The 24701-nt window shown below is 54.3% G+C and overlaps 1 protein-coding gene across 3 annotated transcripts in view; it reads right to left on the reverse strand.

Annotated features, from left to right (window-relative positions):
• Nucleotides 1–24701, reverse strand: part of LOC103345010 (transmembrane protein 132B) — a 364359-nt gene that overhangs the window by 89687 nt on the left and 249971 nt on the right. For all 3 annotated transcript variants that reach the window (XM_070066052.2, XM_070066053.2, XM_089323495.1), the window contains one exon: nt 17320–17506. In XM_070066052.2, the coding sequence (XP_069922153.2) occupies nt 17320–17506 (187 nt within the window). The remainder of the gene's footprint in view (nt 1–17319; nt 17507–24701) is intronic.

The raw sequence follows: 24701 nt of genomic DNA on the forward strand, positions 1-24701 counted from the left end.
CCGGCGCAGGTGGCCAAGACCCGGACTGCACCAGGCATCTCTGGAAAGAAGCCCATGGGTCTCCCCTCTGCCTCTGCTGAGTAGAGAGAGCCAGGGATGACATCAGTCTCCCTCTTCCTCCCCCGGTGGCAATGCCCCCCCACTGCCAGTGCCAAGAACAGGATGTCCTCGCCAGGCGGCTTGGAAGGCCACAGGCCAGCAAGGGGGCTCAGTGGGCTCTCTGGGAGGTGACCAGAACTGCAGACAGCACAGGGACCGGCAGAGGCTGTGGCTTATCTCTCTGCCCCCGGAGCCTTAGGAAGCATGCGTGTTTTCTGTGTGGTTGGTTTTGCTGTCAGAGATTTATCCTATTGCAATGCCTTTACAGAGACTTTTTCTAATGCTTAAGCATTTTACATACTATAAGATTCTACAAGAATAAAAAGTAAGCCTCCTATTGTGAATAGCATCTTTCTCCAAGCTTGGGTTCAAAGACATGCATGTTTATGTCATCACTCTTCCCCCAGGGTAGTCCCCGCCTCTTCCCTTGCTCTGTGACAGAGCTCCCTGTGCTGTGGAAGGAAGTGCGGGCCCAGCCTGGGATTCGGGAGCAGGGGGTGGGGGGTGTCATCCCAGGGCTGCTGTCTGCCTACCACACAGATCCGGGATTTCACCTGTGAGGCGATTCATTCTCAGCTGATCCCTTGGTTAAAAAGAGAAGAGGAAAACAACTTGGAGGAGGAGGAGATGACACCTGACAAGCCGCCGAGTTTTCACCATGTGCCAGGACCTGGTTTAAGCGCTTCCACAAGTTAACTTCTTTAATCCTGCCACCAGTGTGAGCTGGACGCCATCAGTGCTTCCAGACCACAGAAGAGAAGCGTGAGATGGGGCAGATGGCCCCGCATCAGAGGCCAGGGGAGACGGATTTTAATCTGGGCTCTCTGTGCACTCCGTGGTCTGGCAGAAGGGAGTGAGCACAGCTGGACACAGTTATCCCCACATACCTGCAGGTTCCGCCCCAGGATTCTGCCAAGTATGAATCAGAAATGTTCAGGGAGACCCGAGATGGCTGAACAGTGAGAAGCCACACTGACCTCGGCCACAGAGAAGGAAACAAAGGAAGGAACACGTCCCCAGGGCGTGACTGGGAGGCCTGGGAGACGTCCCCAGTGGAGCACAGAACAGAGAGCCATGGGGCAGCAGGGAGAGCAGCCGCACCGCTGCCAGCCGCATTGGCAGCCGCTCCCGCACCATGTGGCCGCTCACGGTTGAGAGCACCATCTTGCCAGGGTAAGGTGAGTAGAGGCAGCTGCGGCCCCGCCACCAGGGGCTGGGACTGAGGCAGAATCCAGGGGTCCTCACTGGCTTCAGATCCAGCCTGGGGAGCTGGCCGGGGTCTGGGCAGCTACTTGGCTCCGTGATGGGAACAGGACACATTGCCTTCCTCAAACCCCACCAAAGAATCAGACTTGATTTGCTGTGATGAAGTCACAGCCAAACTCTGTCCTGACTTGGAGGACACGGGGGACGGGGCGGCCTGCAGGGAGACAGCAGACCCCTGTGCCCTGTGACTGCGAGTTCTGGGCATAGGCACTGCCACCGAGAGGGTCACGGGTGGTGGCTGGGGTCCCGTGAACCTATCCGGTCTGTGTGCTGGGGACAGATCTTGTGGAAGGGGGGACACACACAGAGGGCCGGTGCACGCACCTGGTGGGTGAGTTCCCTGGCGCCATGAGCCCACGCTGAGCTGTGAGTCAGCTGGATCTCCCCAGCACAGCCGCAGGCTAGGACTGTGAACACCCCAGCCGGCTCCAACATCCCCTCCACCCTGACTGCAGCCAGAGGGGCTCCAGCACGCCCATCTTGGACATCACCCTGGACTCCTGCTCCACCCACCAATGGTGGCCAGAACACCTTTGTCTCACCCAGCACACACCCCTGGAACTATAGTGTAGGCCTAACACATCGACCAAGCCCAAGAGACACAATTCCTGCAGTAAAGCCTTCAATTTAAAAAAAATCCTCTAGAGTAGATAGTAACAAGAGACCCCCAAGATGTGCAAAAATCAACATAGAAACCCAAGAAACAGGAACAAGGAAGACAATATGACTCCCAAAAAGGAGCACAACAATACATTAACATTAGACTGTGAAGGGGGCATGGACACAATGCCTGAAAAAAAAACTCAAAAGAATGTCTGTAAGGTTACAAACACACACCCAAACAGACACACATACAGAGACACACACAGAGACACAGACACACATAAACACACACACGCACATACACATATATACATACACCCACATACATATACAAACACACAGACACAAACGCATCACAGTGAAATAAGGAAATCAGTGTGTGAAATGGATGAGAAATTCTGAAAATAGATAGCTATATTAAAAAGCAAACAGAAATGAGGTATTTGATTAGTCAACATAAAAAATACAGTAGAGATTGGTGTTGTGGTGTAACAGGTTAAGCCACCGCCAGCAATACCAGCATCCCATATCGGTGCTGGTCCAAGTCCCAGCTGTTCCACTTCCAATCCAGCTCTACTAGTGCACTTGGGAAAGCAGCAGAGGATGGCCCAAGCCTTGGGCCCTTGTATGCATGTGGGAGACGAGGATGAAGCTCCTGGCTCCTGGCTGCTGGCTTCAGCCTGGCCCAGGCTGGCCTTTGTGGCCATTTGAGGAGTAGACTAGTGGATGGAAGACTTCTCTATATATATCTTGCCCTCTCTCTTTCGGGAACTTTGCAGACAAAAAAATAAATTTAAAAAAATACAACGGAAAGCCTTAACATCAGACATGATGAGGCAGAAGAAAGAATATCTGATCTAGAAGACAGGCCTCTTGAAATATGGAGAAGGAATAGAAGAAAGAAGGAGGAATGAGGAGGAAGAAAGGGAGGAGGAGGAGGAAGAAATCAGCCTGAACATAGCACTCGGAATCTTTGGGATCCCAGCAAACAACGAAGTATACGAATCGTAGGAGCTCCTGGAGGTATGGGAGAAAAGAACGGCTTTGCAAACCTATTTGGTGAAATAACAGCAGAAAATTCCCCGATGTGGAGAAGACAACGAAAGGCACAGACCCCAAACAGGCCCGACCAGAACACATTACAGTCAAGCCTTTGACAATCAAACACGAGGGAACAGCCTCAAATCCGTGAGACAAAGCCAGACCACCTCTAAAGGAACTCCCATCAGACGGACAGCACGTGTCTCAACAGAGACGCAACAGGCCAGGGGAAAGCAGAGAGGTGTCGTCCACACCCTAAAAGCAAAATGCCGCCAACCCAGAAACTTTGCCCTGCGAAGCTCCCATTCCAAAGTGAAGTGAAACGCAGAACTTCCAAGACGAGCAGAAATGGAAGAAATCTGTCACCACGCGGCCAGCCTTACAGATCATGCCCGGTGATGTCCTGCACACACAGAGAAAGACGATCAGCATCATGTAAGAACGTGAAGGCAGAAAACCTGCTAGCAAAAGATAAAGGAGATTCAAAGCAAAGACTAGAATAGGTATGGAAAATGGCAGGATCAAGTCACCGCTTATCAGTAACAACTTTGAGTATCAACAGCTTGTGAATAAATCTGCCTCTTGTCCTTTGTCTTTTGTTTGAAATTTGTAAAAAACAAAACAAAGAAAAAATGGTCCAGTGTTGCATGTGGGTAAAGCCAGAACCTACAATGCCAGATCCCACGAGGGCTCTGGTTCAAGTCCCAGCTGCTCCACTTCCAATCCACCGTCCTACAATGTGCCTAGGAAAGCAGCAGAAGATGGCCCAAGTGCTTGGGCCCCTGCCACCCACATGGGAGACCCAGATTAAGCTCCTGGCTTCGGCCTGGCTCAGCCCTAACCACTGTGGCCAGGTGGGGAGTAAACCAATGGATGGAAAACCCTCACCCTCCTCTGCAACTCTGCCTTTGAAATAAATCTTTAAAAAAAAAGCTAACCAAACTGTACTTGGATGTATTTTCTTATTTAACTGAAAGGCAGCATGAGAGAGAGAGAGAGAGAGAATGAATCTTTCACCCACTGGCTCATTCCATATACCACTAACCACTTAACTATACACCAAATGAAATGACAGCCACACAACTTTCATGCTCTCTATATATTAACTACCGCAAATAACAGAAAACATGTGGTATTTGTCTTTTGGGTCTGGCTTATTTCACTTGGCATAATGATATCCACTTGTATCTATTTTGCTGCAAAAGTGAGGATTGCATTCCTTTTTGTGGCTGATCACCATTGCATGGTGCACATGTACACTGTGTTTTCTTTACGCACTCATTAGTTGATGGACACCTAGGTTGATCCCATAACTTAGTTATTGTGAACTGAACTGCTATAAACACGCAGTGCAGGTAACTCTTTCACATACGGATTTCATTCCCCATGGATGCTTCCCAGGTCCCATGGGATGGTTTCTGGATGAGGGGACGAGCTGAGAGTGGCACCCTGCCCAGGCGGGGAGGGAGCCTTCCACTCCCCTGGTCTCCACCACCTCCTTTCCGCAGAACCCCACCCAGGGTCTTCACTTACCCACCCAGAACCCAGGCCCCTGGAGAAACCTGATTGCAAGGCCCTGACCTACGGTGCTTGCCGCACCAGTGCAGGACTCCTGGGGCTCTTGGAACCGTGGCCATGGTCCTGTTCTGTCCTGGGGGGTGGGGAGAGATGGAAGGATCCCCCTCGGAGCCAAGAGGACCTGCCAGCCCGCTGCCCTTCCCACTGTGTCTCCTTGGGTTTTCCTGATTCTCTCATCTCTGCCTGGACAGCTCCCTCCACGCAGCCCTGCCCCTCCTGAAAGGGTGGCACCTTACAACCCCCAGCACTGCCAGCCAGAGTGAGGCACTTCCCAGGGTGAAGGCAGTGCTGGAGGACACGGGAAGCAGGCAAGTCCTCCGGGCGGTGTGCGGCGACTCTGGCTCAGCACGAATGCCCTGGCTCTGCCTCTCTCCAACAGAAGCCAGCAGCTTCTCCAGCTGAGCATGACCACTCGCCCCAAGAACGTCAGGGCTGAAGCCCCGTCTTCCTCAGGGGAATCAAAGCTTTGCAGGCAACCCTGAGAGCAGGCGCCGAGCCCCCTCTCCCAGCGCCAGCCTCTAGCCCAGGATGGCCGCCAGCCCTGCGGCAGAGCACGCGGAAGGCATGACTGACAAGTGTGCCTGACACCTCACGGTCAGACAAGCGTGGGACCTCCAGGTGAGCGGGGCGGCCCGACCACCTGGATGTCTCGTTTCCCCTCAAGATCTCATTAAAGTGAAGCTAAAAGGAAGGACAAGTGGAAAGAGCTCAATAAAAGGGACCTTCATGGACAAGGGGACCCACGGTGGGGATGGAGGAAGAGGGGCGCTTCAGCCGTGAGCATTGTGCACATCACAGTGAGTATCAGGGTCCACAACTGAATATAAATGTGACAAAACCTGACAGCACACACACACACATACACACGCACACACACACACATAAACACATGGACACATACACACATGGACACATACACACACGTACACACATGGACACATACACACATGAACACACACACGCACACACATGCACACACGAGGGTCCTGCAGACTCTGGGGGCAAAGGGAATTGGAAGACACGCTGGGGCAGGCATTTGGCACAGCAGCTCAGATGCCGCCCGGGCCCAGCTGATGCCGGAGCGGCTGGGTTCAAGCCCCAGCTCCACCGTTGATTCCAGCTCCCTGCTCACGCACACCCGGGAGGCAGCAGCTGAGGGCTCAAGCACTTGGCTCTCTGCCACCCACACGGGAGAGCTGGATCCAGCTCCTGGCTCCTGGCTTCGGCCTGGCCCAGCCCCAGCTGGTACATACATTTGGGGGATAAGGTAGAGGATGGACGAGCAATCTCTCTCTCTTTCAAAAAAGTAACATTTTTCTTACAAGCTGGGTTTACTTGGAGACAAAGTGATCTGAATTCCATGTCGTTTTTCATGATACAGATTCTCCAGACTCCCTGAAGGCCCCTTGACCACATACATTTCTGAATTTCCACACCAAGATAACTTGCCTCTTCACTGTGTTTTCCCTCCAGCGATACGTAGCAAACGTTCAGGCAGAGGAAGCCGGAAGACATGTCTGTGTGCTGCTTCCACAGCTGCCGGTCAGTGCCCACACCGGCCAGCAGGGCCTTCATCACCACTGTGCTGCCGGACGGAATCCACCTGGCGCGTGAGGCCACTATGCTCTTGAAACAGCTGGTGCCGCAGAGAAACTCAATCCTGAATTTAATTTGACGTTAATGTTTTAATTGACAAGCCACGCCTGGTGAGTAGCTACCACACTGGACAGTGCAGATTCTGCCCCAGAATTCAATCCCAGCACTAGAAGAGCGTACACAGCCTCATTGGTGGCCAGGGGTGGGACGACGGCAAAATGACAGCACCAATCATTGGCCTGCTTTCACCACTTTCTCCCCTAATGACAGCAAGGTGTTGTCATAAAACTAGTCACTCTGGTTGTAACTAATATTCTCTGAAGCCCAGAAAATTCACATTAGATTCTTCACCTCTTAAATATAAAATATAAATATAATAACTTTAATAATTAAATATTACATAATTCAATAATTAAACACAAAATTATTCACCTTCTCTTAAATAGGATGATGTAGCTTTTTTTTTTTTTTTTTGACAGGCAGAGTGGACAGTGAGAGATAGAGACAGAGAGAAAGGTCTTCCTTTGCCGTTGGTTCACCCTCCAATGGCCGCTGTGGCCGGCGCGCTGCAGCCAGCGCACTGCACTGATCCGAAGCCAGGAGCCAGGTGCTTCTCCTGGTCTCCCAGGGGGTGCAGGGCCCAAGCACTTGGGCCATCCTCCACTGCACTCCCAGGCCACAGCAGAGAGCTGGCCTGGAAGAGGGGCAACCGGGACAGAATCCAGCGCCCCGACCGGGACTAGAACCCGGTGTGCCGGCGCCGCAAGGCAGAGGATTAGCCTAGTGAGCCGCGGCGCTGGCCGGATGATGTAGCGTTTTAAAAAAATCCAGCATACAGAGAGCAACCTTGATGTTCTAAGGTGTGTTGTCCACCTGCCGCCTGTTAGCCCAGCCGGCCATCTCAGGTGTGGGCGTGGATGAGCTGTGTGGGGCGACCGTCTCTGATGCACCCGGTGACAGCTGGGACTCGGCTGTCTCCCGACTTGTCTGACAGCATCAGCAGAGCATGCACTGCTTTAAACAGACACCGGACGCCTTCCAGGAAACCACCTGCTGGCATCCCTCAGGCCCCTGCACAGGCCCCATGGTGGCTTGTGGGAGGCGACACCTGTGGAGGCTGCCGGGGACAGGTGTCAGGTGCTGCGCTGAGCACCAGGTGGGGCTGCCAGAAGGAGCCTTCATTTCCTCAGGGACCTGGGACTCCTGGAACTCAGAGGTCACGAGGAGGCAGCCAATGGGGTGCAGAGAAGAAGGTGCCAACAAGGGGCAGGGGTTCAGGGGCCTTGCCGGGAGGGGAGCAGGAGGGGCCCCTGCGGCCACAATCTGGTCTGTCAGCGCCATCTGGTGGGGACACCGGGGATTGCCACCCACGATTCCTTCCCTGGTTAAAAAAGCAGCTGAAGCCAGTCCTAAAGGGCATGGTGACCATTTGTGAAGTCAAAGCCAGAGAGCCGGCTGCTGGGCTCCGCCACAGCTGGGCGAGAAATGGGTGAATGAATGAATGACAGACAAGGTTCTTTAGAAACGTTTCTCTGCCCTCTCAGGCAGCAGTGAGGAGCAGGGGGGAGGGGGAGGCTGCACCTGCCCTGAGGGTCAGCGGCTCTGCCACTGTCAACATATCCTGACATTCACAGGGACAGGAGCACGTGCTGACACGCACCACCTGCTGGTGACCTGCCAGGTACGACCCAGACCCTCGCAGACACCCCAGGTTCTCCAGGGGGGAGCCACACCGCCCTCTTACAGCTGGGATGGGGGAGGGAAGCCCCACGGAAGGTCGCAGGACTGGACCGTGGCCACTGCTCCACTTCAATCCAGCTCTCTGCTGTGGCCTGGGAAGGCAGTGGGGGATGGCCCAAGTCCTTGGCCCCTGCACCCGCGTGGGAGACCCAGAAGAGGCTCCTGGCTCCTGGCTTCATCCTGGCCTAGGCCCAGCTGTTGCAGCCATCTGGGGAGTGAAAAAACAGATGAAAGATTCTCTCTCTCTCTCTCTCTCTCTCTCTCCCTTTCAATTAAATAAATAAATCTCTAATGAAGAAAAGATGGCTTCAAGTACAATCTGGTTACACATTTTTACCAAATTTTAAACAAAGGACAACGGACAAGAAGCAGAAGGAGATTCTTTCACAAGCCGACCAAAGGTCGTGACGACCTCCCCAGGTTGCGACCCCCACCCGGGCCACGGGATACCTGCTCTACCTTCCATGGGGTACAGCAGCCTCCGCCCACTGCAGCCAGCTCAGGCTGTGGGCGGCACAGCAGGAGGGTGAGGGACAAGCAGAGACGGCGAGAGGGCAAGGCTGACGCTCGGGACAGGACACAGAGGCAGCCCAGGACACCAGGCCCCAGGCGTCATGATTATGAGGAAGAGCAAGGTTTGCCAGCAGCCGGAGAAGTTTTACCAAGGCCGGTGGAGGAAGCAGCAGCCGCCGGCCCAGCAGACCAGGCACCCAGGGCAAGCGAGCAGACTGGCAAATCAAAGAAGGCATCTGCTCCCCTTTCCCGGGCCGCCAAGAGAAAGGAGAGCAGGTCTTTGTGCTTCCCCCCAAAGATAAATGCTGGACAAAAATACATGCAGGGCAGTCAGAGTGAGCACCAGGGCCCCCACACGGCACCTCTGCTCCCCACAGGCACCTGCTGTGATAACTGCCCCGCCCACTGCACCTGCATCTGGCCCATCTGACAAACAGAAGCACTGCCCACTGTGCCAGACATGGCCTCTGGCCTCTGCTCGCAAGGCTCCTGCCCCAAACCGACCATGGCCTACCTAGCGCCAGACTCCGTGCCAGGCAATTCCACTGGGGACTCCTGGTCGTCCTGGTCCTGGGCCGGCTTCACAAGGAGGAAACCAAGGCACATCAGAGCTGAGCCACCTGTGCAAGGCCCAAGGGCTGCCAGGTGTTGGCACCAAGACCAGCACTCAGCTCCGAGCCTTGCTCTGATGGCAGCTCAGGGCTCTAAGGCTCGGCGAGTGGCAATCAGGGAGGCCGAGGCACTGCTGGGAAGAGAAGCGGCGGAAGCCCCTGCCCACCCCAGGAGTGGCCAGTCTGTCAGCGCTGGAGCTGGGGGGCCCTTCCCGGGTCCCCACTGTCCCCCGGGGGTCCTCCCATGGCCCTGGGCACAGCCAGGCAGTGGGTGTGGGCCTCCTGCTGTCAATGCCACGCTTCCTCAGTCCAGGCTGGCAAATCCTCTCCTCTCTCCCTCCCTCCCCCTACCACTTGTTTGTGTAAATATCTGATGACACTATTTCAGAACAATTGGCTTCATTTTTAATTTTTACAAAATTGCACACACTTCAGAAACTCCAGACTCCACGGCTGCACGCCACCCAGAGGCTGAGTAACAGCCACTGTGACGGCTGAGGAGCAGACCTGGAGCCAGCAGCTGGGTGCCGACCTCCTCCCTTCCTCCAGCTCTGTTTCCTTGTCTATAAAGTGGGGTGACGGAACACACCTCACAGCTCGCTGCGGGTGCTTAGTCTAAGCCACCACAGCCGGCCGATAAGTCCGCCACCCACAAGACACCCTGTCCTAACCCTAGAACTGGTGGACACGTGGCCTTATCCGGCAGAAAGGACCTTTGCAGGTGTGGGGAAGGGGAGGACCCTGCGATGGGGACAGAACCCTGGTTATCACTGAAGTCCCCCGTGAGCCCAGGAACACAGGCGCCCTCCAGGAGCTGGAAAGAGCAAGATCGGACCTTCCCGGGGGCCTGCAGAAAGCGGGCGTCCACCAGACACCAGCATCCCAAGTCTGCATTGTCTCAAGCCACCAAGCATGTGACACTTTGTCACAGCAGCCACAGGAAACCGACACAGACACCAAGCACAGTGGGGACACCCTCTCCCAGCCCGCTCAGCCGCACCTGAAGTGATCCCTTGGGGAGGTCTCAGAGTCATCCGTGCCTCGTCTGGGAGGTGAGTGTGAGAGCTCGGCCCCATGACCTCACTGCGACCTTCACGGGAGCAGCGCTCGGCACAGAGCAGGTGCACGGACGCTGCCTGGAGCCCAGGAGTAGCCGCGCCCGGGCCGGTGTGAGGGCTCAGGCCAACGTGACCCCAGAGCAGCCTGATGGCCTCTCACTCTTGCCGGCACCAAGCCTGTGTCCCCACTTGCCTAGAAACCCGCTCAGTGTGCTCAGCTTCTGATTCCAGCCTTTGGGGGAGTGCCCGTGCAGAGCGGGGCCTGCAGGCGTGAGGACGGCTGCCGAAGGCGGGGCTGCGGCTCTCACGCCACGCCACGCCACCCCAGGCGCGAGCCGCCAAGCTCGCAGCTCAGTGACCGGGTGGAGAGCCCGAGGCAAGGCACCTGTGCTTTCAGAGGGGAAGCGCGACAGGGAAGCCACAGACACGAGTCAGCGCTTCCAGGCCCAGGGACTGCCGCAAAGCCCCGCGGACTTTGAAGAGGAGGCCGCAGCAGCCTCGTGACCATGACCACGTCTCGGCTCCCCCCTGGGCAGATGGCCCTCTTCACAAGGGGACTTGGGAAGCACGGACCCCCAGGCTGCCCTGCTAGGAATGGAACCGTGAGACACAAAGGCCTCGTGATTTCACCCCACTCTTCCCACCTGTTCCCGTTTCTCTCTCTGCACCCACCAGGAGTGACGGCTCCAGCACCTGCTTCCGTCTGCCTGATACCCCCTCCGGGGGCTCCTGCATCCCTCCCTCCCCTTTCTGCCTTGCGCCTCCCAGCTGAGGGACCACCTCCCTGGGCTCCCAGACACTGCAACCCTGTGTGTGTGTCTGTGACTGCGCATATGTGTGTGTGTGTGTGTGTGTGACTGCATGTGTCTGTGTGTCTGTGTATATATCTGTGATTGTGTGTCTGTGATTGTATGTATGTATGTGTGTTTGTATCTGTATGTGTGATTACATGTGATTATGTGTGTCTGTGTGTGTCTCTGTGTGTATGTCTCTGTGTTTGTGATTGTATATATGTGCGTATGTGTGTGTCTGTATCTGTATGTTTGATTTTATGTGACTCTATGTGTATATGTGTGTGTCCGTATCTGTGTGTGGTTCTATGTGATTGTATGTGTCTGTGTGTGATTGTATGTGAGTATGTGTGTCTGCATCTGTGTGTGGTTCTATGTGATTGTATGTGTGTCTGTGTGTGATTGTATGTGAGCATGTGTGTCCGTATCTGTGTGTGGTTCTATGTGATTATATGTGTCTGTGTGTGATTGTATGTGAGTATGTGTGTCTGCATCTGTGTGTGGTTCTACATGATTTTATGTGTGTCTGTGTGTGATTGTATGTGAGTATGTGTGTCCGTATCTGTGTGTGGTTCTATGTGATTGTATGTGTCTGTGTGTGATTGTATGTGAGTATGTGTGTCTGCATCTGTGTGTGGTTCTATGTGATTGTATGTGTCTGTGTGTGATTGTATGTGAGTATGTGTGTCTGCATCTGTGTGTGGTTCTATGTGATTGTATGTGTCTTTGTGTGATTGTATGTGAGTATGTGTGTCTGCCTCTGTGTGACTGTGATTGTGTCCATGTATGTGATTGCATATGTGTCTATGTATCTGTGATTGTATGTGTGTGTCTCTGTGTGTGATTGTATGTGAATCTGTGTGTCTGTGATTCTGTGTCTGTGTATGTATCTGTGTGTGTGATTGTGTATGTCTATATCTGTGTGTGATTGTGTGCATGTCTATGCCTGTATCTGTGTGTGCCTGTATCTGTGTGTGCCTGTATGTGATTGTATGTATCTGTATCTATGTGTGTCTGTGTGTGTGCATCTATGTGTGTGTCTATATCTGTATGTGATTGTGTGTGTCTCTGTGTGTCTCTCTGTATCTGTGTGATTATGTGATTATATGTGTGTGTCTGTATCTCTGTGTGATTGTGTATGTGTCTGTGTGTGATTGTATGTGTGTGTCTATATGTGTGTGTCTATATCTGTGTGTGATTAAGTGTGATTATGTGTGTGTCTGTATATGTGTGTGACTGTATCTCTGTGTGTCTGTATCTGTGTGTGCATCTATGTGTGTGTGTCTGTATCTGTGACTGTGCGCGATTGTGTGTGTACGTCTGTGTGTGTGATTGTGTACATGTGTGTGTGTCTGTGATTGTATGTGTGTGTGCATCTATGTGCATGTCTGTGTGTGCGTCTGTGTGTCTGTGTGTGTGCACTTATGTGTGTGTCTGTATCTGTGTGTGACTGTGTATGTCTGTGTGTGTGATTGTGTACATGTCTGTGTATGTCTGTGATTGTATGTATGTGCATCTATGTGTGTGTCTATGTGTATATATGTCTGTGTGTGCGTCTATGTGTGTGCGTCTATGTGTGTGCGTCTATGTGTGTGTCTGTATCTGTGTGTGACTGTGTGTATATGTGTGTGATTGTGTATGTCTGTGTATGTCTGTGATTGTATGTGTGTGTGCATCTATGTGTGTGTCTGTATCTGTATATATGTCTGTGTGTGCATCTGTGTGTGCATGTATGTGTGTCTGTGTCTATGTGTGTGTGTCTATGTGTGTGTGTGAGACCTCACCCCTGAATGCTGTGTGGACCCTGGCAATGGACCTGCTCCTTCCATCTGCTGAGCCCGCATTCCTCGGTTCTCTGTCCTATGAACCAGGCCCTGCTGACCCCACTCCCCACTTGTGGTGAGCAACGTTCCACGTGGAATTCCTCCTGCTGAGTTCTCCCTCACAACTGGACGGACAGGCACACAAGGGAGCATGAGTTACATCCAGTGGTCTGCAAGGGTCGAGAGTGAGCGAGCGAGACCGGGAAGGAGGAGGCCTCTCCAGGAGGAGCAGTCAGAGTGCAAAGGGAGAAGGGAGGCAGGACGTGCTGGGCCAGGGGCTGCGAGGAAGCCCCAGCAGGAAGGGGGCTCCATGTGGCCAAGTCCCAAAGGCACAAGTTCCACGGGCTCTGAGCCACACTGGCTCACCTGAGTTGCATCACACATCAGCAAGAGGGCGCTGTGGCCCTCAGGTGCGTGTCCCCGCCTTCGGCTAATGGGTTCCAGGACTCCTGGAGATGGTGTTGATCAAGCTTCCACCCCACAAAGCAGGATACTCCCTCCCCTGGCCCGGCCCCTCCTCAGCAGCAGGTGAGTCTCTCCCATGGCTCCACCCAACCAGACTGGCCCACTGTGACTCTGACTCAGCAGGGAGTCCAGTCCCCCTGGGAGCACCTCCTGCTCTCTCCAGCCAGGGGTGGGAACGGTGCTGGCCCTCGTGTGGGGTGACTGGCTATGGCCTGACCTGGGCCCAGCTGCTGGGCTGCTCTACCTCCTGCGGCCAAAGTGCTAAGTTCTGGGGCGGGTGCTGTGATGCAGCAAGTCCAGCTGGAGCATGGGACACCTGCATTCCCTCTCACAGCACTGGTGAGTCCCGGCTGCTCCACTTCTGATCCAGCTCCTTGCTAACGTTCTTGGGAAGCAGCAGAGGATGGCCCAAGTGCTTGGGTCCACATGGGAGACCCAGATGGAGCTTCTGGCTCCTGGCTTTGGCCTGGCCCAGCCCCAGCCGTGGTGGCCATTTGGGGAGTGAACCAGCAGCTCTCTCCCCCTCCCTTCTTTCCTCTTCCCTCTTCCCTCTCCCCCCACCCTAGCTTTCAAATAAACAAACATTATTTTTTAAAGAATTGTTTATTTATTTGAAAGTCAGAGTCACACAGAGGGAGAAGGAGAGGCAGAGAGAGAGCGAGGTCTTCCATCTGCTGGTTCACTCCCTAGTAGGCTGCAGCAGCTGGAGCTGCACCGATCCAAAGCCAGGGCTCAGGAGCTTCCTCGGGGTCTCCTCATGCAGGTGCAGGAGCCCAAGCTCTTGGGCCATCTTCTACTGCTTTCCCCGGCCATAGCAGAGAGCTGGATCAGAAGTGGAGCAGCCAGGACTAACCAGCACCCATATGGGATGCGGGCATGCAGGTGCGGCTTTACCCGCTCGCCACAGCACCAGCCCCAGTCAGTATTCTTTAAGCGATCACACTGTGTCACAACCACAAAGCTGTCTGGTGAGGCGCTCCTGCAGTGACAGCGGCTCTTGCTGTGCCTCCTGTGGACGGGGACCCTGTCCCCCTGCCTTGTGCACCCTGCCTTAGCTGCCGCTGCACTGTTCATGTCTTGCTTTGGAAGGAGGAGGACACAGATGAGGGGGAGGAGGAGGAGGAGGAGGGAAGGAAAGGAGAAGCAGAGGGGGAGAGGGAGGACCAAGGACATACAAGACACCAAGCTTCAGGAGCAGCAGGCATAATTCTCTCCTCAAGGCCACCCTTCAGCTCAAACAACCGAGTAGGAAAAACAACCCCAAAGATAACTCCCAACCATCGTTCTGGTGGGAACACTGCTGAAGGCCTCCCTGGAAGTCCTTTCCTAAGAAGACAGTGGTAGCACACAGCGCCACCCAGCATCCAAACCCTGCCAGTGCTAACCGAAGCCAGAGGCAAGATCTGCCAGATGGGGAGTCCCTAGCAGTCCAAGAAACACGCCCTGCAAGGCACACTTAGCACCTACCTCCCAAGAGAGACCAGGAAGAAATCGGGGTGGGGGGGGCGGTGCTGTGGTGCAGTGGGTTAAAGCCCAAACCTGCAATGCCAGCATCCCATATGGGCACCGGTTCCAGTCCCGACTGCTCCACTTCCTATCCAGCTCCCTGCTAATGTACCTGGGAAAGCAGCGGAGGCTGTTCCAAGTGCTGGGGCCCTTGTACCCATGTGGGAGACCCAGAAGAAGCTCTTGGCTCCTGGCTTCAGATCAGATCAGATCAACCCTGGCAGTTACGGCCATTTGGGGAGTGAACCAGCAGATTAAGGACCTTTCTCTCTCTCTGTCTCTACTTCTCTCTGTAACTCTTTGAAATAAATAAAATAAGTCTTTAAAAAAAAAGAGAGAGAGAGAGAAATCAGGAATGGATGAGGCAAGGCAGCTGACAACCACCTGTCCACAAGCCGCACAGCTGCAGGCAACGCTGCAACTGACACCCCTGGACCCACACCTGTCACCAGGAAGGGACCTGCATCCTGACCACATTCCAAATGCTTCTCCTGCCCTTCACTCACGCAGGGTTCCGCCAGCCCCTCCCCAGCTCCATCTGGTCCCTACCTCGTGGCCCAACCTTGTGAGAGCCCAGTCAGCCCAGCACCTGAGCTGAAGGTGGACAGAGAGGGTTGAGTGTTTTCGGCAAAGATCTCAGCAGGAGAGGCTGTCCTGGGAAACCAACAAGCCATGCCCTGGCGCCTAATAACACCAGAGCTACAGCCACTCAGCCACTCATCGGCCACCTCCGAGGCGTGGCACTCACTACAGGATGCTGAGGTTCTGAACAAATGCCCAGCTCTGATGTCTGGCCATTCAAGCAGACACTGACAACCCATAACAAATGGACGTGGCTGTGTCCAAGTAAGGCTGTCTTACAAAAGCAGGCAGCAGGCTGGGTTGTGTCCTGTGGACTGCACCTGGCCAGCCCTGGTCTGCACACCTGTCCTGTTGTGAGCCGCCTGGCAGGTAAACATATGCCACTTCCCAGGCCCCCCAGGAGCTGGCACCAGTCCAGGGACATGGAACCTTTTTTCTGCCAAGGACCACTTGGATCTTTATAACATTATTCATGAGCCATACAAAATTATCAACTTAAAAATTAGCCTGCTGTAGTTTTCCCCACCTTGGCAGAGCCAGGTCAAACAATGTCACGAGCTAATGTACCTGGGAAAGCAGCGGAGGCTGCTCCAAGTGCCCACGGGGGGCCCACTGGCTGGACGTCCCCTAGGGGCGCACCAGCACAGCACTCTCCTGAATTCCATCCTTGGAAGTATCCGGAAGCTTCAGAGCTAGTGGACTAGCTAAGCATGGAGCCAAGCAGTCAGAACTGTGAGTAAGCAGACCACCCACCCTCGGCCTGAGGATGGGAGAGTACACAGAAATCTCCCTGGGGGGATGGCAACACAGCCTCACTCCTCCCTAAACCCACCCCCACCCACCTCTGTCCCTGCACGGGCCTTCCCACCAAGTGCCGTCAGACGCCTGGATTAGAGCTCAAAGTCCGTTTGCTCCCTCAACAAACAGCCACCATGCCGGGTGCCAGGAAACAAACGTGGACAAAACTGACCATGACCCTAGCCTTCTGGGAGGAAGACTGAAAACGGAGCCTCCGCACCTGCCAGGGATGCCTGTGAAGATGAGCCGAGGGCAGTGTGGCTGGACAGATGGACCGGCAGGAAGCAGGGCAGACTTTAGCCAACACAGTCAGGAAAGACAACTCTGAAAGGGCCGGGCTGAAGACAGACTTGGGTGGGCAAGGAAGACAAAGTGTGCTCCGGGTTGACACTAAGGATATGCAAAACACCCCGGGTACGAGGACAGCAGAATTCACTGCAGGATACAAGGCTGTCATCTGCGAGGGTCTCTACTCTGGTGTCCAAAAGCATCCACAGAATCCCCCTAGAATATCTGGGCATGACCCCCACTTTGGTCCCAGACAGGAAGGTAAAGCAGTACAGATTATATTTGAACCACACACGTGGCTCTCCCATGGACGTGTCAGCTCAGCCTCACTGGCACACCTGTGACCCGACCCTCACACGTGGTCCCAGAGCGTGGCTGTGAACAGAGCTTCAGCCAAGCTCTGGGGAAGAAATTCCATTACCGCCCAGACAACAAAGCAGCACCCTCAGCCGTTTCACGGACCCTGGGGCCCCGTCTGGGTTCAGCTGGCTGAGCCCCTACAAGGCCTTCTTGTTCCATCTGCACTTCAAGGTTTGCCCATCCCAGATGCCCTGGGCACTCTCAGGAAAAGCCTTCCAGAAGGGGCTGGTCCCTGGCTGATGGACTCGCTGTTCCCACCACGTGACTCTGATTCACTTCCGTGAAGCCGTCCTCACTCAGCACAGCCCCTGCCCCAACAGAGGCAGAGACAGAGATGAGAGAGAGCAAGGACTGCCCGGAAACCCTTCAGCAACCTGCACAAATGAAGACGAGGGGCAGGGCAGACCCCGAGTAGTTCCCAAGCACGCAATATGGAAAGAAAACAGGTAAGACACAACGTCAGCATATTTTCCCTACTTAAACAAGGAGGACCAGGTGCCTGGAAAACAGCAGCTGCTACAATGCACTGTGCTGCTCTGGACAGTACATGAACTCGAAGAAAACCTCCTTGGGACGCTTTCGCTGAGGCCCAACTTCTCACCATGGCAAGAGGCACGATGCCCACGAAGGTCGTCTGGCTGACGAAGACCTCGGAGACGACCAGCGCACTCACGGTGTCCTCCACTGGGTACTCCACCTGCCAGGTAATTTGCTGGGCCCCAGCCAGGCCACTGCTGTTGTCGATTCCAAAATCCACTTGCAAGATCTCATAGAAGGATCCATTTACTCTAGAAGAGAAACACATTAAAGTTCAGTTTAAAACCCTGAACTCAGCAGGGTGCCAAGAGTATGATACATTGTTGCATTCATCTTTGTCAACTGAAGTAACAAAGGCCAAGTTCAACCAAGCGAGTGGCAGTGTTGGCAGAACCTAGTTCATGGCCACTAGCAGCGCCCTACACCACAGGAGAGACTGAGCCCCACCTCTGGGGCTCTGTGGACAGCAGACTGCTCTTCACTGAGTGGGTAACTCGGGCATCGCTTCACCTCTGAACACGCAGCTCACTCCCCTTCCAACCCCACACGTGCACGTGGCACAGTGCAAACACCGCGCCCCAGAAACGTTCCAATGTCATTTAGTTCAGATTCTTGTTTCTCCCACTGCAAGGCACATCCTGAGTTCTGGCTCTGTCGCCCTCTACTTCTCTGTGTGTCTAGAGACCAGTGATTCACACTCTGAGCTTCAGAATTTGGAGGGAACAGCGGCGACTTCAAGGGCTTCTAGGAGCTTCACGAGACCAACAGTAGGAAAGGACTTCATAAGCTACAAAGTTTACCCCATAGCAGTGGGTGATGCTGCTGATTCCTCATTTCATTAGCCTGAAATGGGACTGGATGTCACGTAAGAAAACCCTACATTCTTTAATTCATAGAGAGACAAAGTTAAATGTGTTTGGGGAAGAGGGGAAATGTGGGTGTGGCTCATATAAGTGAAAAGGGCAAAGGCCATCCTTAGTACGTTTATGCACAGGAAGGCTCTTGTAAGCCGTAGACCGACTGTTGCGTTGACAAGGAAGTCACTGTAGAGAGAGTACAACAAGCACCCATCCAGCACAGGGCTGTGAAGACCTCCTGTTCTGTAGTCTGCTTCCTTCTCTGCCCATCAAGCTTTACCCAGATCCAAGAAAAGGGACAGGAGAGCCACTGACCCACCAGCTCCCCAAGGCCTGAGTCACACAAGCCAGCTGTCTGCTCTCTGCCAAATGGGCCTAGAAGCCTCTGTCTGGGATTGGGCTGGTCCCCCGGCTCTCAGCCTGCAAGGAAAAGTTCTGAGAATGCACCTGCTGCTGGGGGCAAGTCGAATAGCATCCCCTACCATGGATAACTCCCCACGACTACAGGCTGCCTGTCCATGAGCCACCCTACCATGGACAGCTCCCCGCCACTGCTGGGTGCCTGGCCAACACCCCCTACCACGGACAGCTCCCCACCACTGCTGGGTGCCTGGCCAGCACCCCCAACCATGGACAGCGGACAGCTCCCCGCCACTGCTGGGTGCCTGGCCAACACCCCCAACCATGGACAGCAGACAGCTCCCCGCCACTGCTGGGTGCCTGGCCAACACCCCAGTGCCAGCTCCCCGGCTGGTGACTTAGTCAAGAAAAGGGGTGGGGAAATCACAGCCATGTGCTTTCTTTACAGGCCAGCAGGTACCACTCAGATACACTGGCTTTCACAGAACATCTACTTTTATATCAAAATCTACCACTATTTTAAGAAGCTCTAAGAGAGGCTGGCATTGTGGACAAGTGGGTGAAACTGTCTCCTATAACGCCAGCATCCCATATGGGCACTGGTTCAAGTCCCAGCTGCTCTACTTCCAATCCAGCTCCCGCATCATGGCCTGGGGAAAGCAGTGGAAGATGCCCAAGGGTTTGAGTCCCTGCCACCCGTGTGAGAGATGCAGATGAAGCTCCCGCCCCCGGCCTGGCCCAGCCCCTGCTGTTGTGGTCATCTGGGGAGTGAAAGATCTCTCTGTGTGTCTCTCCCCCTGTGTGTGTGTGTGTGTGTAACGCTTTCAAATAAAGAAGTAAATCTTTGTAAAATTATTTCATAAAAGAACCCTCAGATACCATACAAGGAATAAGATGGCCAGTGACCACAAAAGGTGATTTACATTCAAACAAAATCAAGTTCAAAAAGGTCAATCAAATTCAGAATTCAGTCTGCTGGTCACACTTGCTCAGAAGCCACGTGTGGCTGGTGGCTACCATGCCGGGAAGGGTGGACAGAGAGCCTGTGGCCTGCTCTGCACCCTGGGAAGCCACCTCCACCCCTCCCCGAACCTGTGGCTGGTGAGCAACAATGATGCCCGTCTTTCCACCTTCAGCAGGGTTACCGGGGGTGGATGTGAACCTGTTCCAAGGAATGTCCAGGACTATGAACTCATCCTGCGATGACAACATGCATGAGAGACACAGATCTTTGGAACTGTCCAGGGACCCTCATGGTAAACACAGCCAGGGGTCCCAGCTGAGCCCACGCTGAGGGTGGGGCCGTGGGAGCCATGAACCCTCCAATTTCCACTCACACGGCTGTCCTGCACCGGGCGAGAAGCTGCATGCTCAATGAGGTTTTCTGGAATCAGCAACAGGCACACAGGGACTGGCCCCACAGGCAGGACCCCAGCTGCCCTGGGCTGCCTCAGAGAAAAGGCGGAGGACGGAGGGAGCCAGCACCAAGGTCTGAGCTGCAGAGGGGACTCGGGACTCGGGATCCGAGCACTCCGCTCTCAGCCACTCCCATCCACCACACCCAGCCCAAAACCCAGCGAGAGGAAATGGAGCCACCTTGCTCCACCTCCAGCCATGAGTCCTGCTGAACTCTCACCCTGGGGCTGGGGTCAACACAGGAGGGACAAAGGGGGCTTCTGCTGAGCCCCCAGCCCCTGCACCCCGGCCCATCCTGCTCTCCTCAGACCCCCCTGCCCAGGAGTTCCACAGGTGCAGGGCTCTGACCACATCCAGTATCGCAAGGAAAATGTGAAGCCAGAACCACAAGTGAGATTTTTTTTTTTTAGATTCGTTCCTCTCAAGCCAGAGGAAGGAAGCCGTTTCCTTCAGGCTGCCGCACGCTTGCTAATAAGTCCGTTCCGGGGAAACGGGCTCACAGCTATTACTTCTCCTGCTCTTGACCCCCTCTTGATGAGCCTTTCAGATGGAGAAAAGCGCTTCACGGTTCTCTCAGTGCAGTAATCACAGCTGCCTTTGAGGGATCAGGATCCGTGCTGCAGATGAGACGTGCACTGGGCAATCTTTCCTGGGCTGGAGAAGCCCGCGTGAGAGAGAACACGCACGTCTGTAGGAGTGGGTGCAGGAGTGGGCGTGAGTCAGGAGGACCAGGCAGGAAGTGGCCACACTCCTTGGCTGTGCCTCCCCTCAAGTCTGAGCTCATGAAAGGACTTGCTTCCGAGAAGTCGTGTTTCCCACAGCCAGAAGCCGAGCCTGCTCTCTGGGGCTCTGCGGCTCTGGGGCTCTGGGGCCCCGGGCTCCTGAGGTGAGCGCACAGTGTGGCTGCTGCTCAAACTTGTTGGGTGGGAGAAGTGAGGGGGTGGAGACTAAGCCCAGGGGCCACACCCAACCATTTCCTTGAACTTGAACTCAGGGCAGGAGTTTGGCCTAGCGGCTGTCACATCCCAAGCAGAGTGCCTAGGTTTAAGTCCCAGCTCCATCCCAACTCCAGCTTCCTGCTAACAGGCACTTGGGGATCAGCAGGTAACTGCTCAAGCACTTGGGTCCCTGACACTCAGGTAGGAGACCTGGATGGAGTTCCTGAATCTCAGCTTTAGCCCACCCCACACCCAGCTATTGCAGGCATTTGGCAAGTGAAGGAGAAAATGTGGTCTCTGTCCCTGTATCTCTTGCCTCTGAATAGAATAGAATAGAATAGAATAGAATAGAATAGAATAGAATAGAATAGAATAGAATAGAAATTTTACAAACAGAAAGCATGAACCATCCCCCATCAGCGAGCTCTGTCGTTCTACATTGAGTGTCTCCCCCCCACAGCGAGCTCTGTCACTGTACACTGACTGTCCCCCCACAGCGAGCTCTGTCACTGTACACTGTCCCCCCCCCACAGCGAGCTCTGTCACTGTACACTGACTGTCCCCCCACAGCGAGCTCTGTCACTGTACACTGTCCCCCCCACAGTGAGCTCTGTCACTGTACACTGACTCCCCCCACAGTGAGCTCTGTCACTGTACACTGACTCCCCCCACAGTGAGCTCTGTCACTGTACACTGACTCCCCCCACAGTGAGCTCTGTCACTGTACACTGACTGTCCCCCCACAGCGAGCTCTGTCACTGTACACTGACTGCCCCCCCTCCACAAACTTCCAGTTGGTTCTGATCCACAGGCTCAGGTAGGGACCCTTTCCCCACATCCCCGTTTCTCTGGAATGGCAAGAGAAGCTGCCTGTGTCTCATTTCTCTGCTGATTTTCATGAGCCTTCGCTAGGTACTTACATTTTTAAAAAAGATTTGTTTATTTATTTGAAATGCAGAGCTATGGGGGGAGGGGGAAGATCTTCCATCTGTTGGTTCACTCCCCAAATGGTTGTAACGGCTGGGACTGTGCCGATCTGAAGCCAGGAGCCAGGAGCTTCTTCTGAGGCTCCCATGTGGGTGCAGGGGCCCAAGGACTTCTACTGCTTTCCCAGGCACATTAGCAGAGAGCTGGATCAGAAGTGGAGCAGCCGGTACTGGAACCGGTGCCTATATAGGATGCTGGCCTGGCAGGCAGAGGCTTGGCCTTCTACACCTCAGCACCAGTCCTTGAGCACTGTTTTTTTATGTAACCAACATTCAAGGTAAACAATAAAGTGCTGCAGCTGAGCAGAAGTCCAGGGTGGGCTGTGCTGGTGACCGGGAGCAGACACAAGAGGAGCCAGAGCCTGGCTGCTCGAGACCCTGAGCCCCACGAGGGCAAAGGTCCGCCCTGCTGCAGCCACTCTGTGTGCTGCTGGCTCAGGGCCTGGGCGCTAATTAATTCACTGCCGCAAGAGGTCCAGCAGGACTTCCCGCGAGGTGCAGGTGAGGGTGGGGGAGGAGCGTCATTTGCACTCTGCCCCAGGGTGGTTAGCAGGTCTGTAGGAGGACACTGTCACCACCGCAGGACCCCACGCCCTCCAGAGGCCAATGCCCAGCACGGCACCCAGGCCACTGTAGCACCTGGCACCCTGCTAATTCAGTACCAGCACCCAGCAGCCATCTGTGGTAAGAACTGAGAAGTCACTGGGGACAGGACGAGAGCCCTGGCTCCCCAGTCAGGTAAGTAAGTCAGTAAGGCGAGTTCATGTAGTGATAACCTCCACCCTAAAAACAGCACAGGAAAATTAAATTTGCCTTCAAAAAGCTCAACTTTTAAAGATTTTAACATTGCACTTGTGAAACAGTCTTCTATGCTTGTAAAGCCGCCGAGGAAGTGCACCAGGAGACGGGGCCCGGGGGCAGGAGACGGGGCCCAGGGGCAGGGAGACGGGGCCCAGGGGCAGGGAGACGGGGCCCAGGGGCAGGGAGACGGGGCCCAGGGGCAGGGGACGGGGCCCAGGGGCAGGGGACGGGGCCCAGGGGCAGGAGACGGGGCCCAGGGACGCCACCGAGCAGCCGACAGCCGGGCGGCCCTTGAAAGATGAGGAGCGACCACACGGATGCTCAGCAGGTGTCTGCTGGGGAAAGGAGTCAGTCTATGTCAGGCTAAGAAAGTGACCACACAGCCGGCACTGCGGCTCACTAGGCTAATCCTCCGCCTTGCGGCGCCGGCACACCCGGTTCTAGTCCCGGTCGGGGTGCCGGATTCTGTCCCAGTTGCTCCTCTTCCAGGCCAGCTCTCTGCTGTGGCCCGGGAAGGCAGTGGAGGATGGCCCAAGTCCTTGGGCCCTGCACCCCATGGGAGACCAGGATAAGTACCTGGCTCCTGCCTTCGGATCAGCGCGGTGCGCCGGCCACAGCGCGCCGGCCACGGCGGCCATTGGAGGGTGAACCAACGGCAAAGGAAGACCTTTCTCTCTGTCTGTCTCTCTCTCACTGTCCACTCTGCCTGTCAAAAAATAAAAAAATAAAAAATAAAGAAAGTGACCACAGCAGGAGTGCGTCCGAAACCATCACACACACACGAGGCGCTAAGGAAACAGCTGCATCCCCACATCCGGCTTAGACGCCGCTTGGCCACCCCCTTCCCACCCCAGCCCCATCTCTGCAGCCCTGCCCCTGCCCCCTCCCTGGTTCCTCATGGCTTTTACTCTCCAATATGCAAGTACGGCTGCTTATTGTGCGACAGTTCCCATCAACTGTCACTCGGAGCAATCCGTGTTCCAGAAAGCAAGGGGTTTTGCCCATTTTGTCTATGTGGCAGTACTGATTGATTCACATACTCAACAGAAACCCAGGTACCTTTTATGCGTAAATTGACAAATTGGTCCTAAGATCCACAGGATAATCCACGGGACCCAGAACGCCCATGGCGATCTTTGGAAATAACCATGTTTACGGACTCACACTTCACACATTCAAAGCTTACTGCAAAGCTACAGTATTCAAGGAAGCACAGTACTGACATCAATCAAACAGAAACCTGTGAAATGGGGAGTCCAGAAACAAACCCTTATGTTTTTTATCATTAATATATAACAAGATCACAAGACAACTCACTGGGAAGGAGAATCGTCCTTTCAACAAACGGTGTTGAGACAAATGAACATCTAAACCAGGAAAAAATAATGGGCCCCTACCTCACACCATACACAAAAATTAACAAAAAGCAGATCAAAGCCTGAAATTCAAGAGTAAAATTAAAAAACTCTTGACAGGAAACATAGGAAATAATCTCTGTGAAGCTGACTTAGGCAATTGCTTCTTAGATGTGACATCAAAAACACAGGAATAACAGAAAACTGAACTTTATCAAATTTACTAACAGTGGCACTTCAAAGGAGCTAACAATATGCCCATGGGATGGGAGAGAAATATTTGTAAAGCACGTATCTAATAAAGAATTGAGAGAAACAGAAATAGAGAAATGGAAATTTTACAAAGACAAGTTACCCAATGAAAATTGAGCAAAATGTTGCTTAGACTCCTCTGCAGAAGACACGCAAACCAACACCAAGCTCAGGAAGACTCAGCATCTTCATCCCCGGAGGGAGTGCAACTCAAACCATGGTGAGGCAGCGCTTCACCCCGTCAGTGTGGCTGCAAGCAGACAGACCTGCAGACAAGGAGCTGACAATAGGTGCAGCGGCTGGCACGCCACCTGACATCTGCAGCCCACGTCAGAGTGCCTGGTTCAAGTCGCAGATCCTCTGCTTCTGATCCAGCTCCCTGGCAACGCACGCCCTGGGAGGCAGCAGATGACGACTCAAGTCCTTGGGTCCCTGCCACCCACGTGGGAGACCCAGCTGGAGTTAAGTGCCCCTGGCTTCG

This window comes from Oryctolagus cuniculus, chromosome 21, assembly GCF_051225735.1.
Source record: "Oryctolagus cuniculus isolate XC-2025 breed Fujian yellow rabbit chromosome 21, ASM5122573v1, whole genome shotgun sequence".
In the NCBI taxonomy this organism is placed as follows: Eukaryota; Metazoa; Chordata; class Mammalia; order Lagomorpha; family Leporidae; genus Oryctolagus; species Oryctolagus cuniculus.